Here is a 19,377-nt window from a genome sequence, read left to right as displayed (position 1 = left end):
ATTTCCAGGGACAGACTTTAATCTAGTGCAGTGGGGACATTCGAGACTCCTTGTTGCGTGATTCTTGTCTGCTTCTGAATGGGTTGTGTCAGTTCATAATAATTTACATTCTTATCCACAGAATATGAAATGACCATCTTACTATGTCTCACCACCATTAAATCCATACTTTAAAACCATTTTGCTTCCTTGGCACTTGGGTCCTTATTTTATTTCCTTGAATACTAGTGAGATTGAATCATTATTTTTCCAAATGTTTTGGGTCACAGGCATGCCCTCCTTGGTAAACTCTATCCAGGCCTTTGAGCCTTCCAGCGAGGCCTCTGCAGTTCACCATGGCTCACCCTTGGACAGTGTGCCTTTGGAAGCAGCTTCTTCCTAGATTTCAGGTTTGCAAAGCCCAGAGGCAATGGAAAGCTCCGGAGGACGCTGCTTCCACGGGCTGACTTGTTTGTGCCTTTGGTAATCTCTGGTCCTTGCAGTACACCTTTCCTCTGAGGCTCACCAAGTGCGTCACAGGAACAATTAATTGAGCATCGCAACACATGTTGAGTGTAAATATTTATGAGGCCTGTTTGGTGGTTAGGACGTTGGGCACAGAGTAGTTAAGTGGTGAGGTGTTCGTCACCAGGAGACCACGGTCCTTGAATCCACCTTGCAACCTACCCTGATGCTTTCCCTTCACTGGTTTCACCCTCAAAATGACCTTGTGGGGTACCTGTGACTGCCCCACTTTATAGAATGGGAAATGGGACATTCATAAGTCTCAATGCATTGGCCAATCCAGAGAGCCCTAGGAACCAGGTACTGGCCACCTGCCTGTCTGCCCTGCTGCCTCGCGGTCCCCTCACCCCGATCCTGTGGGAAGTGGCAAGTCATGCTCTGGAAGCCTCATGCAGCTGCGTCCTCGGAGCCCTTGTGGTTAGCAGCTGGCACCCTGTCAAGTTGCCTAAGATTCTGCAGAAATTAACAGTAGATCAGCCAGGGAGGAGTAAATCATTTACTTGGGGCCTGTGAGCTCTCTTTCAACACCTTAGACATATGGCCTCTTCCCTGACATCCTGATCTTTGATTAAGGCCTCAAAAGGCTACCAGACTTGAAACTCATGACATGTGGAACAGAAATGACATGCTTTTGTGATGTGTACCATGAGCTCACTGTGAGAGTGGGAAGACATTCCATTGATGGAAGGCAGCAGTTCCAACCAGGGTTGCTTGTGAGGCTGAGCCCTGGGAATCTGAATACAAGGCAAACTCCTCCGGAGATTCTAGAAAGAACTTGGGCTTCAACACTGACCTTCTAACCTGGTTCACTTGACTTCGGAAGCATAAGCACATTGGAGATAATGTGATCTAATTTTTTAGTTTTACGGAGGAGAGAACTGGACTCAGTGCTGCTGGCCTGCTCTTCCCCTCTCAGACTCTGGGAGGTGGAGCTGAGGTTCTTTGACAGAAGAAAACAGGGAATAGAAAAGAACATGGCTTTCTGCATTTCTGTCTGGACACTGATCTAGGCTCATCTAGGTTCAATCCCAGCTGGTAGGCTTTTTTTTTAAATAGACAGTTTGACCTATTTATATTAATTTTCACAATTTCTTTTTTACCCCCCAATTCAATATTCTTTAAAAGTTTTTTTTTTTTGACATACAAAAATCTGTAATTAGTTAATGAGTACAATTTGATGAGTTTGGAGCTATACCTGTGAATGGATAAATGCTATATAATATCATTTTTAAGAAAATCTAAAATTGACTCAGCAGCAGAGTCAAGGGTGGTGGCCAGGGGGAAGAGGGAGAGTGAACTCTGATTATATGAGCCTGACAGGTCCTGGGCAGCATTCCAGACAGATAGCACTATAGCTGACAGGAGCGTATAGCTGTATAGTTAAGATTTTGCGAATAAGATAGTGGAGTGAAACAGACATGATTACCTCATACACATGTATGACTGCATGACCTGTGTGATCCTACAACATGTATAATCAGAGAAATGAGAAATTACACTCCATTTATGTATGATCTATCATCATGTATAACTGCATTCTACTGTCATGTACAACTATTTAGAACAAATATAAAATTAAAAAATGATACGTACACTAATAGTAATAGTACTAAATTGAGAGGGAAAGGAAAGTTTCAGAGGTTATAGATAGGCCGATGGCACAGATTTCAACTGACAGACATTTCTAGTTCTGCTTTGGCAGATGCAACCAGACCTTAAAGATTTGCATAAGAGGTAAAAAGGCACAGTGAACAGGTTTGGTCTACTCCATGTTCCTTATTGTTTACAAGCCTATAGCAGCAGCTTAGACTACAGAGTTCGTGAATGGAGCTTCCTCCCATTTGCTGAAGCCATCTGAAAGTGGCTTATCTGATCTGCTCGGCCTCTCTGCAGGGCCCCAAGTGGTGGTGCTCATTCATATGTCATATCCTCTGGGATTATGCACCCGGGGCTCTCTATGCGTCAATACAAGCCAAGTGAATTAGCAGAGGAAGCATCAGCAAAACAGGGAACAGGGTTGTTATTCCAGCTGAGCCCGCTGCTGTGAGCCGGAGAGCTGGAGAAACAAGGGCGGAGGGAGAGGAGGAAGGCTGGAACCATTGCCTGGGGCCTGGGGAAGAGGGCGTCTGGATGTCACGGTGCTGTCTGGCTGGCGAGTGGACATCGCCGCTACACCACAGCTGACAAGCTATCTGTAAAGGCTCTTTGCAGCTTGACAGTCCAGAGTGATGAATGAACAATGCTGCTAGCAAACTTCATGGAGCTGTGATGTGTCCTCTTCATACTCCAGAAGGCCATCATGGTAGCAAGTGGCCTCTTGCAGGGAATCACAAGACATGCCCCAGCTCCCTTTTGTCAACAACATCAATAACAGCCATGTGCAAATGGGCCCCAGTTGGATGGGGTGTCCAAGCACCCTGCTTCCTTCAGCACCTGGGCCAGAGTGAAGCAGGTCCTCCTTCCTCTGCATTTCCGGTGTGTGTAGACAGGTGTCAATGTCGTGCCAGGGGAGTTCACTGCGTGTGAAATGGACAAGGCTGACCTCCCCTTCCAGGTCTGTGGTTTTCAATATGTAAGACTCATTACAGATACAGATTTTTAATTCTGAATTATTTTAAAATTTTAATACTTTTAAATAATTTAGTACATTTAATGATTTTTAATTTTTAAAGGCTACTCAAGTAAACGTGCCTCTCCTCCTCTCTTGCGCCTCTGCCAAGCGGAATTGGATTGGATGATGTAGGCAGGATATGCTTGCCTGCTGTTGATCCATGGGAACGAAGTTTGGGTGGTGTGTTATTCTGGTCCCGTGGGGGCAGCACTTTGTCCCGTCTCCAGGGTCAAGCTCCTGGCATGGAGACAATAACTCATTGGCCCCTCGGGTGCGGGGTGTGCTGTCCCCTCTGGGTCTCTCCAGGTACCAACTCTAGTCCAACTTTCAGGAGCAAACCCTTTGGGAATGATCTGGGTGATTCACACTGCTAGGCTTCCCCTCTCCCAAGCTCCAAGATGAACTGCTTAGCTCCAAATCTCTTTTTAAGCACTGCCCCTGAAATTAAAAGACTACTCCAGAATAAAGACAATTGATCCTTCCAGGAGTCACCAAACTCGTTTTAAATACAGAGAGAAAGGAAGAAGGATCTAAAGTTTCCCTCTTCCCTTTGTTTGAATGTCCCCACTGAATCGGGAACTGAGCGCTTTCTAAAAGTGCTTTCAGGCAAGCCTCATGGCAATCCTTGGTGGCAGCATCTTTATCTCCATTTCAGGGCTCTTACAGAGTTCTGGTGCCAAACGGGGCACTGGAGACATCAACTGACCCTTCTGCTCTGCAGATGGACTGACTGGTCAGGCCCCAAGGAGCCGACACCCAGGTTGGTGCAGACCCTCCTCCCTGGTGGAAGGACCCAGTGTCCTCCATGCTCAGAGGAGGAAGTTTGCATCAGGACTCTGGGGCTCGGGTCTGGACAGGCAGTGTGACCTGAGAACAGGGAGCCTGGAGGGCTGTGTTAGCAACCCAGGGTCACAGGGCACGTGAATAAAGGGTGCTCCCAGCCGCAGCTCAGGGGGTCATGTGGGATCACACAGGACTCACTGGAGAGGGAAGAATGGGGTTTATGGTAGTCCAGAGAAAGGGCCAGAAGGAGGGCTTGCCTTGCCTCACGTCACCGGGTAGGTCCCTGGCATCTGTCCCGTGGAACTCACATGCGGACAACTGTAAGAGCGCAGCTTGAGTTCTGACTTCCTACACTGGACTTCCTGCTCCTAAGAGGGAGACCAGAGCACGCGTGCCTGGGTGTGGCCCCCATGCACGGAGGAGCGGGTGAAGGGTGAGCGGTGAGAAGCTGGAGGAGGTTCCACTGCTTGTTAGGACGGCAGACTGGAGAGCATCTCCCAGCCCCACGCTACTGTGATCGGATGAAACTCACCCCCAGGTGGAACGGAGCCGAGTCTCACATTTAATAAGTGAATCAATGGGTCTGTTTTTTCTTAAGGGCATCCCTGCTTAGTTTCAAGAATCTTTTTTAATAGACACATAAAAATTGTACATACTATGAATGTTTTGATATATGTGTACATTATATAACCTTCAAGCCAAGAATGTTTCTTTTATCTAGCCTAAATTTATAAAATATATTTAGGGCATGCAAACACCCGTAGGAGCCGTGGGGAGGACACTGAAAGCACTTGGTGCCCCTCACTGCTGTGGCGGTTTGCACCCTAGGCCCTCCTGCCCAGGCGAAGCCCAGCCTGCCCCCTCCTCCTGGAAACCTGTCCTGCCAGAGTTCATGGACTCCTCCCTCTTCTGAGGTCCTGTTGAACTTCCTGCTCTAGTAACATGCTTAGTAAAGCTGGAGAGTCACACGTGATTATTTATTATTAATCTCACCTGCGTAGACTTTCATTTTTTCTTTTCCCAGTTAGATCTTTAAGTTCTTTGAGGACAGACGTTTTGATGAGCTATAATCTTTTCCAGATAAGCTATCAGCGTCCCTAACAAATACTTAAAAATGAAAACAAAATTCACCGTATTGATGGGTTCCTGCTGCGGACAAGTAAGAGCAGCCGGATGAGTCCCCATGCCTAGTTTGGCTGGCACATTCCTGCAGAGGGCAGTCAAAACCTGCGTCCAAACCCCTCTACCCTCTGACCCTCCCACTTGGTTTCTGTCCCTCCAACCCCTCCTGTTGAAGTGCCCTTTGTTTTCTGTTTAGGTGTCTGGTACTCAGCAGGCACTGTAGGAGGCTCTGCACATGGTACAGGTAGTCAGCATCCGAGTGTGTCACCACCATAAAGCCTTTATTCTCCTTCTCCCTCCTCTCCCTCCAGAAAGTGTTTAGTGAGCACAGGATCCCCGAGTGCACTGTCTGAAGAAAGTTGGTGGACACTGCTCTGGATCCGTGCATCTTCCGTAGAGGCCTACTGTGGGCCAGATCTTTCAGGGGGACGCACCACCTTCCACCAGTGGTGGGGGCAGAGGTAGAAGTCCTTCTTATGGCCTCTCAGTGCTACAGAGTCCCAGAGCAGCAGCGCACAGGTGGGGCAAGGCCAGACTGTGGGGAGAGCGGGGCAGCAGTGTCATCAGGCTCCTGGGTGTGCCTGGCTGGAGGGCCCCAGGCGGGGACCTCCTAGTGCACAGAGTGGAAGAGGGTGCCTGTCTCCTCAGGATGAGGACTGGCCCTGGGGGCCCTGAGGAAGTACAGCCACCTGCACCTTCTTCCCCGGGAACAGACCGTGGCTGCGGGTGCTCGTGGCAGAGGGGAAGATTGACCATCGATGAGGCAACGAGTCGGGAAGGGTCCAAGGGGGATAGGACACTGTTAGTACTGAACTGTCCAGATGGGCACAGGGGACAGGCCCAGAGCAAATGAAGAGAGGGGCTGGAAGCCTGGCTCTGCGACTCGCTGGAGAGTGGACTTGACCGGCCTTCACGTCCTCCTCCACCCTGCGTCCCTCCGTTCCCACAGGGCTCTGTTCTGCCACGCTCGCGTCTTGTCCTTTCACATCTCCACACCCGCGGCCCCCAAGGGGGAGCATCCTGATGGCCGGGGCCGTGTCTGGTTCACCGCTGCTTTTCCCGAGCCTCAGCATGGCGGCCTGGAGGTCCATGTGAGGGAGAGGCACTCTGGCACTCAGGGTCCTCTGCCCTGCCCTCAGCTGAAGATCTTCACTCTGTCCTGCTCCCATTCAGTGGGAAGGGGCAGAGCAGGGTCGGGCCCAGAGGCCTCGTCCTGCAGCCTGCCCTCCTGGGAGTGATCTTCCTGTCGCGGGTTCTGAACCTGGACGGGCTTCGGGATCACAGAGCAGCTGATTTTGCTGCCTGGGCTCTCGCACTCAGGCTTCTGGCCGTAGGTAGGAGTCTGAAAATCTTTACTTCTAAGTTCCCAGGGGATGCTGCTGCTGCTGATCCACTGCTGACAGGCAGCACTCTCACTGCGGCTGTTGACAGATGTGCTTCTCAGGAGTGGAATGTACACAGCTCTCCTGCAAGCGGGGTCTCAGCAGGGGCAGACCACTGACCCTTAGGAATGGAAAACTAAATTCACACATAAACAGATGTCCTTTGGTATGTGCAGGACATCGGTTCCAGCTCCACCATGCAAAATCCATGAATGCTTTAATCTCTAGGATGCATAAAGAACACAAAGAACTCAACACCAGAAAAACAAATAACCCAATCAGTAAAAGGGCTAAGGAACTGAACAGACACTTCACAGAAGAAATACAATCCATCAACAGATACATGAAAAAATGTTCAACATCTCTAGCAATTAGAGAAATGCAAATCAAAACTACTCTAAGATTTCATCTCACTCCAATCGGAATGGCTATTATCAAGAATACAAGCAACAATAAATGTTGGTGAGGATGTGGGAAAAAGGTACATTCATGCATTGCTGGTGGGACTGCAAAATGGTGCAACCATTATGGAAAGCAGTATGGAGATTCCTCTGAAAACTTGGAATGGAACCACTACTTGACCCAGTTATCCCACTCCTCAGTTTATACCCAAAGGACTTAAAATCAGCAAACTATAGTGATGCAGCCACATCAATGTTTATAGCAGTTCAACTCACAATAGCTAAACTATGGAACCAACCTAGGTGTCCTTCAACAGATGAATGGATCAAGAAAACTACTCAGCTTTAAAGAAGAATGAAATTATGGCATTTGCTGATAAATGAATGGAGTTGGAGAATATCATGCTAAGTAAAATAAGCCAAACCCAACAAAGCAAAGGCCGAATGTTTTTTCTGATATGTGGATGCTAATTCACAATAGAGGGGTGGGGGCTAGGGAAGAATAGAGTTACTTTATATTAGGTAGAGGGGAGTGAAGGAGGGGAAGGGTTATGGGGGTAGGAAGGATAGTAGAGTGAAACAGACATTATTACCTCATGTACATATATGACTGCATGACCCATGTGATCCTACAATATGTACAATCCGAAAAATGAGAAATTATACTCCATTTACGCATGATTTCTCAAAATGTGTAAGTGCATTCTGTTATAAGTAATTAAAACAAATAAAAAATTAAAGAAAAAGTAAAGAAAAAGAAACTCTGTGAATGCTCAAGTCTCCTGTGTAAAATGGTGTTGGATTTGCATATAACTTACACACATCCTCCCATCTACTTTAAATCACCTTTGAATTACTTATAAAAACAAATATGATGCAAATGCTATGTGAACAGTTGTTACAACATATTGTTCAGGAATAATAAGTACAATGTTTGCACATGCTCAGTACAGACCTAAGTTTTTTAACGTTTTTGATCTGTGGTGGGTTGAATCCAGGGCCACAGATGCCACAGATGTGGAGTCCAACTACACACTGACTGACGTATAAGAAGGTTTTGATCACTAGGATGCAGAAGTGGCACTGGATTTGAAGGCAGCTCTGAATTCCAGTCCAGCTGTCATGACTCAGTACCTCTGTGACCATGGCCATAACATGCGACCTCTTTCAGAGTACTTTTCCCTATCAGTGAATGGGAACAAACAAACCTGTGGAGTCTTATTGGGAAGAGTGACATCTGGTGCCTATTAGGTATTCATTTGGTGAGGGTGGACTCAATTGGCAAAAGCACCATGTAGAATGCATCTGTCACCATACACATGGGGAAGCAGCACAATGTTAAAGTACTGGGATTCAGTCAGGCAAATACCACGGGACACTGGGACACGCTCCTCTTGCTCCTGGAAATGGGTCATGGGTACTAAACATGGAAATGACCTACACTGTTCTTGGAAAGTCTCCTGGGCTGTATCTTCTGAGTGGACGTGGCACCCAGCTTAGCGTCCTACTTTGTAAGTCACCAGGAGGCTAAGTGTGCGTGTTTGAGCCCTTCTGCCTGGGTCTGGAGAGTCGCCACTCACGCCTAACAGCAGGAGGGCAGCGGTGCGGAGCAACAGGGCCGTTTCCTTATTAGTAAAGATCATCATGTCTACCTCTTACCATGCTGCAACTAGTTAGCCTCTGTGCCTTTCTTTCCCGTGGAAGGGAGACTAGTGAAGTGTGATTGCTAGGATCCAGTGAGAGCTACCCTAAGCTGGTAGATAATACCTAGCACATAGTGAGCACTCAGTGACCTTTTTTTTTGCACTGAGAACCTATTCGAGAACCTTGAGGCACGCTTCAGTGGTCATTGATTTATTCCCCGGACACAGGCAGTGGTAGGTTCAGGCATTTGGTGATGAACAAGAGACTGTGCTTTTGAAAATGCCATTTCAAAAGTGCATGAGGTGCTGTCGCAGGCCACACAGCAAGCAAGTCAGCTGAGATTTCGGTTGGGTCCAATGGGCTCGTTCTGCACTGCAAGGCTGCCAACCACAGCTCCCTGTCACCCGAATGCTCCAGTGCTGGTCACTCTTGCTTCTGTGGGGAAGGGATAGTAGACCCCAACCTACGGCTTTCGACATTTTGATTTGATTTATATATTTCAAATACTAATTTATATTCATGTAATACCTCCATTATAAAATATGCAGTGGTACCGAAATTTGTATGTATAGGTTTTCTTTTTTTTTTAAAATTTGGGTTTATAAATGGTTTGGAACAGGTTGCAGAAACATCATCTGTTGCTCTTTTTAATATATCTTGAGCATGCTATGACACATTCTGAAATAATTTGCTTTGGAAAAAAGCATTGCTCTCTTCTCTGTCTTTTTTTCCCCCTCAAATGTAACTGTAAATATTACTTTGATGTATGTAATTGCTTCAACCCTCTCCCTTCGAAGGAAGACTTCTAACCCTTCCATTCCCCATCTCTTACTTTTGTCAGGAAATAAGAAAAAATGAACTTAAAATGCATTATTCAAATGTTTTGAATGTAAACATTAAAGAAGTCTGAGAACAGCCACAAATTTTCCTTTGCTTAAAGTGGTTTTGAAAAATAATGCAAGTATTTTGTCTTACAGGCATTCATTCACTCTGCTTAGGGAAAATATTTATTCTAGCATGACTTAGGATCCCAACACTGCGTACGGTGTGTGGCACAGAGTAGGCCCTGCAGGAAGTTTGCTGGACGGGCTTGAGCTGAACCAAGTTGGGAGGATGGGCATACTCATGCAGACTCCTGGGCAATGTGGGAATAAAGACCACCCCAGGAGGGCTTGTGAGGGAGTGCTGGCTGGGTGCAGGGCCACCTTGTGTTGTGAGCCAGGAAGTCTGCTGGTTAGTGCAGAGCTGGACTTGACTGCGTTTGGTCTCTTGCCAGTAATTTCATAGACACTTGAAGCTGGACTATCCGTGAGCTCTCGGAGGCAGGACATGGTCCTGTGTCTCTGCTTTTTCAGTAAGTTCAGCAAGTCCTGATGGCATAACGGCTCAGTACTTGTGTTTCTGAGCTGAGGGACAAAGAGACTTGATGATATAGGCAGGCGGCTCTCTGGTGCCTGCTGGCTTGTGAGACCCTGAGGTGAACTTGTGGCCGGATGCATGATCCGTCCTCTAATCATTCACTGGCAGAGGGACAGAGATCCCCCTCAGTGGCTCTCTCTTGGGCTCCAGTCCTGCTGGCTGTTCAACGCAGTCAAGTCTCTTCTTCGGTCCCTGTGAGCTCACTACCAGAGCTGTAACTCAGTCACGTGAACATTTTCTGTGTGAATCTGTGCATACGATGGCCAGTTTATTTGCCACTGAATAAAAATTTTCATTTCTCTATCAATAAACAAGTAAATATTCTGACCTGAGTTTTGGCAGAGTGGAGTTCTGGAATTTCAAATCACTGGATACTTCTTTTGTTGTCCTTTTACTGCCCCTGGGATGAAAGAAAATAGATTATAGCCAGGAGATAGCAAGAAGCTAAGGGAAAAATTAATTAAGTGCATTCATTCATAGAAAAAAACCCAGCCAGTCAGATTAAGTAATTAATGTCTTACACACGATTCTGAATCTCTTTTTGCATTTCCATTGGGGTTAAAAAAGTTCATGTTCTAAGTAATTTAATTACTTAAAAACACTTTTGTGAAAATGTAAGAGCATTACTTTCGGGGGGAGGGTATTGTGGGATGGGGAGCTGCTGCCTCTCCCTCATCAACAGAGCCACCTTGGCATCGTCCTAAGCTCCAAGAGCCTCAGACCGACTCATGCAAAACACCAAGTGCATCGTACTCTGCCATGCGGTTGACCAGAGACTGCTATGACATCGCGAGGATGTCAACTACGAGCCAGTGGCCAGCACATTCTAGATGGTTCCCTCTACTAGTTGAATTGGATAAAAATCTAGTAAACATCCCATGGGAAGACAGACCCCAAGGAAGAGCCACTCTGACCCGAGTAATCTTTATGGAACTCCCATGTAATTTAGGTACTTTCCATGAGGAAATGAAATCATTTCAAATTGAAGTAATTTGTTAAAATTCATTAAATGCATTCACTATCATAAACCCTCATTGTTATGCATCCCTAGTTCATTTAATTAGCCCAGTTCGACGTACTTTCTTTCCTTTTGTACACATTCCATCAGCTTTATCAAACACTTTCTGGTGACTTTTTCCTCCATAAACAAAAGTTTCTGGAACAGGAGCCCATGAGGTGGTCTTACCTCATCTCTCCTTCTCTCCCCGGGTGGGTCTTGCCTCTTAGGCCCTGGACTGCCCCTGGATCCCTCCCACAGGGCTCTCTCAGGTCCGGTGTTCCCTTTCTGGGATGCCCATTGTCTTCCTTTTTCTGATTATCTGGTCTTGGACCTCAGCTCAGGGGTACTTCCCCAGGAAACTTGCTGGCCTTTCAGAGGACTCCTCTGTGGTCCTTGGCTGAGTTTTAATTTCACTTTTGTTTTAACTTGTGGTTTGCATTTGCATCTGACAAGACCAGGAACTGAGCCTCGGAGGGAGCAGAGAAGCGCAGATAAGCCTGGGGAGGGGGCTGGGAGTGTGCCTGGCCACAGGGAGCCTTCCAGAACACCTGGAATGCGTCCAGGAGTCCAGGACAAACCTCCTGATAACTTGAGGTCCCCTCTCCAACTGACTTTTCTTGTGGGGCCCATGGGATATAACATGGTAAATAAAAAAATCCACTGAGCTGTCTTTCTGTAAATTGATCTTCTAGAAAATAATGGCATAGTTTTGTGATTTCATTGCTGCTTTTCATTGTTTTTGTTTTTTAATTGCTTCAAAATGATTTCATTGTTCTATCATTTCCCATATTTCTTTTTTGTTTACTGTTCTTTTCCAATCTGGGCAAACTGTTTCATAAATCTATATGTGCACCTTTGAAGGGTTGTGGAAAATACTATTCCTAAAAGACAGCTCTCCGAAGAAAATGGAGAGTGCGGCTCAGGAGGAGGGAGGGGAAACTAGTCAAGGAACAAAGGGTCCTGGGGAAAGGGGCGGATACTGAATGCTGGGCCCTAAACCATGACCTTCCCCCATAGCTAATTAGCCCTGAACAGAAGCACAGCAAATACCAATGGGCAAGATTTGAGTACCCATCCCTGGGATCTGGACTCTTATCTCCCCAGATAACACTGAGTTTCAACCTTCTTAAAACCACCCTCCTAAGTTAAAGTTTTAACCTGTTCAACTAGACCCTGACTGTCAAAACTGCATATACACAGCTCCCAATGATTACATCATTGTGCCCTATAAAACCCAAATCCCCTCTGTAACTGAGGGCCATTTTCCCATCTGGAAAGTGGGCCCCAACGGCGCCCGAGTCCGCGAAGGAATAAAGGCTTCTCTGAATCCGTCCTTTTGCACTTACACACCTTGACTTCATGTCTATGTTCGGACATGGATATTCTTCTGTTTTCTGGGTCTTTCTTACTGATATCCTGCAGTCCTGGGTCTTCTTTCTGGGATGAGACTCCACTGCTCACTGTTTAACTTCCAAATCAGCAGCCTGGGCTTTAATCTTGGGCCTCCCCTTTCCTCCTCCTCTATCATTGCCGTCTTGCTAATTTTGATAGCAGATCCTAACACTTGGATTCATAAATGCCCCTCGATTGTGTCCCTCCCTCTTCACCCCATAAGTCAGCCTCAGTCTTTCTTGGGCTTTCAGCATATCCCACCTGGCCTGGAGTTTCCTCTCCCTACCTGCTTTCCTGGCCTCCTAGGCTCCATTTCATCCACCAAACTGCCTCAAGAACAACTTTTCTAAGTACCAGGATACCAACTAGTCACTTTCCTTGAAAGTGCTCCCTGGTTCTCCATTCCTGCAGGATAAAATTCAAATGTTTTACCATAGTAGCCAAGATTGCTTCTCCATGGGGCCTTGAATTCCATTTCTGTTATCATGCTCTGATTTCTGGCTGTCCTTCCTGCCAGGGTCCCATGCTGTGGCTTCTGAGCCATATTTTATTTATGGGTATTTTTGATGCTTCTATATCATTGATCGGATTATTCTTTATGCCTCCTCTGGATCTGTCAAAATACTTTCCATTCTTCAGGGTCAAGTTCAAGGGCATCTTCTCTCTGAGTTCTCCTCTACTGCTTTCTCTGCAAGTACCTGTAGTCCTTTTGCATGCTACTGTCTTCCTTCCTTCATTCATTTGTTCAAGAACCCATTCATTCATTGACTCAACCAATAGCTACTGGTCCCATTCTGTCCTAGGCAGGGTGCTTAACAATGGGATTCAGTAATTGCAATTATGGAAGAGAGAGGAAGCCTGCTGCATGGAGCTGCTGTTGTAGATGGGGAGACAGGCAATAAAGAAAACAAGCTCACTTTATCATATTGCCCTGTACGCGCCTGTGTGTTCCTCTCCCCTGGGGTTGGTCCTCTTGGCAGGCAGCATATCTGGGGCATCCTTTTCTTTCACAGAACTGGCTACCTACCCAGCATGCTCTTGGGACTGTTTGTAAGGTAATTAATAGATACATAGGTAAGTAGATAACTGATGTGCCAGTCTGGGTTCATATGCAATAGTGAACCACGTGCCTACTTAAGTGTGTGGAGTCCTTGCACAGAGAACTCTGCACATTCCACGTGAGCTGCAGGTGCCACAGGCTTGTGGGGAAACTGAGGCCCAGAGTTGGTGGCTCAGCCAATGAATCATCCTGCACTCACTTCACATTCTGCTAAAATAGCACAGGCCCCTGTGGTCCGGCTTCTCTTCCTGACTGCCCTCACAGAACTTGAGTTTCCATGCTTGTCAACCAACTGTGACGCCCTTTTCCACCTTCCTCCTGCATGGTCAGTCGGAAGGATTCACCTAGTCCTCCTTCACTCCTCTTCCTCTTTCATCCCTTCCCTATATTCCTTCTGGAACTGACCTCTGCAAGCCTGCATTACCTGTTAGATGGACCCAACAGAAGCCAGTTCTGTGTAGCAGAATCAAAAACCACCTACTGCAGTGGACGGAGTGGTGGTGGGCACCAAAGTATGTGTCCACCTGGGACCTGTGCATGTGACCTTACTTGGAAAAAGAGTCTTTGAAGATGTAGCTAAGCAAAGACTATTGAGATGAGATCATCCTGGACTAAAGTGGGTCCTAAATTCCTGGCATGTGTTCTCAGAGAAGAAAGGAGGAGGAAACCTGAGAAAGAAGGTCATGTAAGGATCCATGTGAAGAAAGAGGCAGAAATTGGGGCAAAACTACCACAAGCCAGGTGACACTTGGAGCCACCCAGAGCTAGAGGAGGCAAGGAAAGACCCACATTCTTAGAGCTTTTGGAGGGAGCAGGGCTTAACTGCTACTTTGCTTTCAGACATCTGGTCTCTGAAACTGTGTTTAGAGTCACCCAGTTTGTGGTAGCATGTTAGGGCAGACCTGCGGAAATAATATGCTGACCACCTAATCTGTCCCCAGGGAAAAGAATGAATCAGATTCACATCCAAGCCTGAGCTATGCCATGCATGCCATGGTGAATGTACACGGGCTTGAAGAAGAAAGGGAGAAGCCCGTCAAATCCTGAGATGGGAACTCCAGCAATGTGCCCTGGCCCAGCTGGTCTAGGGCCTGCGCGGTCTAGTGCCTGGGCTGTGGCTGAACACCTACCAACACATGGGGTCGCCTCTGCCCACTATCATGGATTATTCCCAACCTGGAGGCCACCATCCCTAGTGGGGCAGCTCCCTTCTTGGGACACTGCATTATCAAGTACCTCTCAGGCATCAGGCTACTGAAGACTAGGAGGTTTGAACAGTACAGTATAGTTTTATTGTAAAAATTTTTTTTTTTTTTTTTTTTTGTGGTGCTGGGGATTGAACCCAGGGCCTTGTGCTTGCAAGGCAAGTGCTCTACCAACTGAGCTACATCCCCAGCCCCTAGAATTTTTTTTTAATAGTAGTATTTTTACTATTATTCCTACTTTTCTTTTTTTATTTTTCTCACGCTCTCTATTTTCCTCTTATCTATCTGTTTCCTTGGAGACTCTTTTTCCCTTTTCTCATGCTAACAACCAATTTCTTTTGATTCTGCTTTCACTATTCCAGTGACTTAGTACCTCTATAAACTCACTTCTTATCTCATTAACATTATGTCCTACACTTCTCCCCATCTTCTTTGTCCACTATTAGAAATTGTGAACCTTATTGCAAACCTATTGTTTATGCTGTAGATAATAATTGAACTCATCATTTCTGTTTATTAAGACAATACTGTTAATATCTTAATAGGGACTATTTGGGTTATGGATGCATATTGTTTGTATTGTGTGCTGCTAATATTGATCTCCCACTTTAAAGTGAGGTATTGGAAATCTGTAGGGACACTATAAGCCTATAGGGGAAAGATTGCAGTACCTCAGATTCTCGCTGCTAGAGGGGAAGATAAATGAACCACATGAGAAAACATGGGAAGAAAGTGTCCCAAACAAACCTAGATGCTTTATCAATAAAAACCAATGACAGCATGGTAGAAGGAATGTCAAAAAGGGAGTTCAGAGTGTACATAATTAAAACGATCCTAGAAGCAAAGGATGAGATAAGAAAGCAAAAGCGGGCAATGAATGATCTCACCAATAAACAGTTAAAAGAGCAATTGCAAGAATCAAAAGATCATTTCAATAAAGAAATAACAATTCTGAAGAAAACAAACAAACAGAAATCCTTGAAATGAAGGAAACAATAAACCAAATTAAAAACTCAAAAGAAAGCATCACCAACTGACTAGATCACTTGGAAGACAGAAACTCAGACAATGAAGACAAAATATTTAATCTTTAAAACAAAGTTGACCAAACAGAAAAGATGGTAAAAAATTATGAACAGAACCTCCAAGAATTATGGGCTATTATGAAAAGACTGAATTTAAGAATTATTGGGATTGAGGAAGGCACAGAGATAAGGACCAAAGGAATGAATCTTCTCAATGAAATAATATCAGAAAATTTCCCAAATCTGAAGAATGAATGGAAAATAAAATACAAGAAGCTTACAGGACACCAAATATACAAAATTACAACAAATCCACACCAAGGCACATTATAATGAAAATACCTAACTTACAAACTAAAGATAGAAATTTAGAGGCTGTGAGAGAAAAGCATCAAATTACACAAGGGGGAAACCAATATGGATATCAGCAGATTTCTCAGCCTAGACCATCAAAGCTAGAAGGGCCTGGAACAACATATTTTAAGATCTGAACGAAAATGGATGCCAACCAAGAATGTTATACCCAGCAAAACTTACCTTCAGATTTGATAATGAAGTAAAATCCTTCCATGATAAACAAAAGTTAAAAGAATTTACAAATAGAAAACCTGCACTACAGAACATTCTCAGCAAAATATTCCATCAGGAAGAAATGAAAAACAGCAATGTAAGTCAGCAAAGGAAAAGTCAATTAAAGGAGAAACAAAGTTAAGTTAAAAACCAAAAATAAGTCAAAATGACTGGGAATACAAGTCATATCTCAATAATAGTCCTGAATTTTAAGGATTAAAGTCATCAATCAAAAGACATAGACTGGCAGATTGGGTTAAAAAGAAAGACCCAACAATCTGCTGCCTTCAAGAGACTCATCTCAGAAAAAGATACCCACAGCCTAAGGGGGAAATGATGGGAAAAAACATACACGCAGACTCAGTGAGAAAGCAGGGGTTTCCATCCTCATATCAGATAAAGCAAACTTCAAACCAGAGTTAGTCAGAAGGGATAAAGAAGGGCATTTCATACTGCTTAAGGGAACCATAAATCAGCAAGACATGAGAATCATAAATATTTATGCCCCAAACAATGGCACATACATGTATGTCAAACAAACCCTTCTCAATTTCAGGAACCAAATAGACCACAACACAATAATACTGGGTGACTTTAACACATATCTCTCATCATTGGATAGATCTTCCAAGCAAAAATTGAACAAAGAAACCATAGATCTCAATAACACAATCAATAATTTAGACTTAACAGACAGAATATTCCATCCATCAATGAGCAAATATACTTTCTTCTGAGCAGCACATAGATCCTTCTCTAAAATAGACCATATGATATACCACAAAGCTACTCTTAGCAAATACAAAAAAATAGAGATACTACCTTGTATTCTGTCATATCATAATGGAAGAAAATAGAAATCAATGATAAAATAAAAACCAGAAAATACTCCAACACCTGGAGACTAAATAATATGCTATTGAATGATGCATGGATAGTAGAAGACATCAGGGAGGAGATAAAAAAATTCTTAGGGGTAAATGAGAACAATGATACAACACACCAAAATCTATGGAATGCTGTGAAAGCAGTACTAAGAGGAAAATTTATTGCCTGGAGCACATTTAATAAAAGATGAAAAAGTAAACAAATAAACAACCTAATGTTACAATTCAAAGTCCTAGAAAAAGAAGAACAGATCAACAACAAAAGTAGTAGAAGATAGGAAATAATTAAAATCAGAGCTGAAATCAATGAAATTGAAACAAAAGAAACAATTCAAAAAATTGACAAAACAAAAATTTGGTTCTTTGAAGAAGTAAACAAAATCGATCAATCCTTAGCCACACTAATGAAGAGAAGGGGAGGGAAAACTCAAATTACTAAAAGTCATGCTGAAAGACACAGTTGAAATACAAAACACAATTAGAAGCTATTTTGAAAATCTATACTCCAACAAAATAGAAAATCTCAAAGTCATTGACAGGTTTCTAGATACATATGATCCTCCCAAACAGAATCTGGAGGACATACACAATTCAAACAGATCAATTTCAAGCAATGAAATAGAAGAAGCCTTAAAAAGCCTATCAACAAAGAAAAGTCTGGGACCAGATGGATTCTCAGCTGAGTTCTACAAGACATTCAAAGAACTCATTCCAATACGCCTGAAAGTATTCCATGAAATAGAAAAGGAGGGAACCCTTCCAAATTCATTCTATGAAGCTAGTAGCATCCTGATACCAAAACCAGACAAAGACACATGGAGGAAAAAAATTCAGACCAACATCTGTAATGAACATTGATGCAAAAATTCTTAACAAAATTTTAGCAAATCACATACAAAAACATATTAAAAAGATAGTGTACTATGATGAAGTGGGTTTCATCCTAGGGATGCAAGGCTGGTTCAACATCCAGAAATCAATAAATGTAATTTACCACATCAACAGAATTAAAGTTAAGAATTATATAGTTATTTCAATAGATGAAGAAAAAGCATTTGATAAAATACAGCACCCTTTCATGCTCAAAACACTAGAAAAAATAGGGATAATACGAACATACCTCAACATTGTAAAGGCTATCTATGCTAAGCCCAAGGCTGACATCATTCTAAATGGAGAAAAAGTGAAAGCATTCCCCCTAATATTTGGAACAAGGCAGGGATGCCCTCTTTTACCACTTCTATTCAATATCATCCTTGAAACTCTAACCAGAGCAATCAGACAGACCAAAGAAATTAAAGGGATATGAATAGAAAAAGAAGAACTCAAACTATCCCTATGTGCTGATGACATGATTCTATATTTAGAGGAGCCAAAAATTCTGCCAGAAAACTTCTAGAACTCATAAATAAATTCAGCAAAATAGCAGGATATAGAATCAACACATATAAATCTAATGTATTTTTATTCATAAGTGATGAATCCTCTGAAAGAGAAATTAGGAAAACTACCTTATTCATAATAGCCTTAAAAGAAAAAAAAATCTAACAAAAGAGATGAAAGTCCTCTACAATGAAAAGCAGAACACTAAAGAAAGAAATTAAAGAAAACCTTAGAAGATGGAAAGATCTCCCATGTTCTTGGATAGGCAGAATTAATATTGTCAAAATGGCCATACTACCAAAAGTGCTATACAGATTCAATGCAATTCCAATTAAAATCCCAATGATGTATCTTACAGAAATAGAGAAAGCAATCAAGAAATTCATTTGGAAGAATAAGAGACCCAGAATAGCCAAAGCAATCCTGGGCAGGAAGAGTGAAGCAGGAGATATCACAATACCAGAACTTCAACTATACTACAGAGCAATAGTAACAAAAACCACATGGTATCAGCACCAAAATAGGCAGGTAGACCAATGGTACAGAATAGAGGACACAGAGACAAACCCACATAAATACGGTTATCTCACACTAGACAAAGTGCCAAAAACATACAATGGAGAAAAGATAGCCTCTTCAACAAATGGTGCTGGGAAAACTGGAAATCCACATGCAACAGAATGAAACTAAACCCCTACCTCTCACCCTGCACAAAACTCAACTCACAATGGATCAAGGATCTAGGAATTAGGTCAGAGATCCTGCACCTAATAGAAGAAAAAGTAGGTCCAAATCTTCATCATGTTGGCTTAGGAACAGACTTCCTTAACATGACTCCCAAAGCATAAGAAATAAAAGCAGAAATCAATAAATGGGATAGATTCAAACTGAAAAGATTTTTCTCAGCAAAGGATACAATCAACAATGTGAAGAGAGAGCCTACAGAGTGGGAGAAAATCTTTGCCACACATACTTCAGATAGAGCACTA

General features: G+C 43.8%; 1 protein-coding gene and 1 non-coding gene across 2 annotated transcripts in view; both read right to left on the bottom strand.

The window, feature by feature from the left end:
• Positions 1-19,377, bottom strand: part of Clnk (cytokine dependent hematopoietic cell linker) — a 159,107-nt gene that overhangs the window by 71,326 nt on the left and 68,404 nt on the right. Inside the window, exon 3 of the mRNA XM_047566051.1 lies at positions 10,195-10,266. Within this exon, the coding sequence (XP_047422007.1) occupies positions 10,195-10,266 (72 nt within the window). The remainder of the gene's footprint in view (positions 1-10,194; positions 10,267-19,377) is intronic.
• Positions 14,640-14,713, bottom strand: Trnaa-ugc (transfer RNA alanine (anticodon UGC)). Its single transcript has one exon. It is a non-coding gene; the product is annotated as a tRNA-Ala (tRNA).

This window comes from Sciurus carolinensis, chromosome 10 (genome assembly GCF_902686445.1).
Source record: "Sciurus carolinensis chromosome 10, mSciCar1.2, whole genome shotgun sequence".
Lineage (NCBI taxonomy): Eukaryota > Metazoa > Chordata > Mammalia > Rodentia > Sciuridae > Sciurus > Sciurus carolinensis.
Note: the sequence above shows the minus strand (reverse complement) of the source record. Positions and strands in the feature narration are given on the sequence as shown.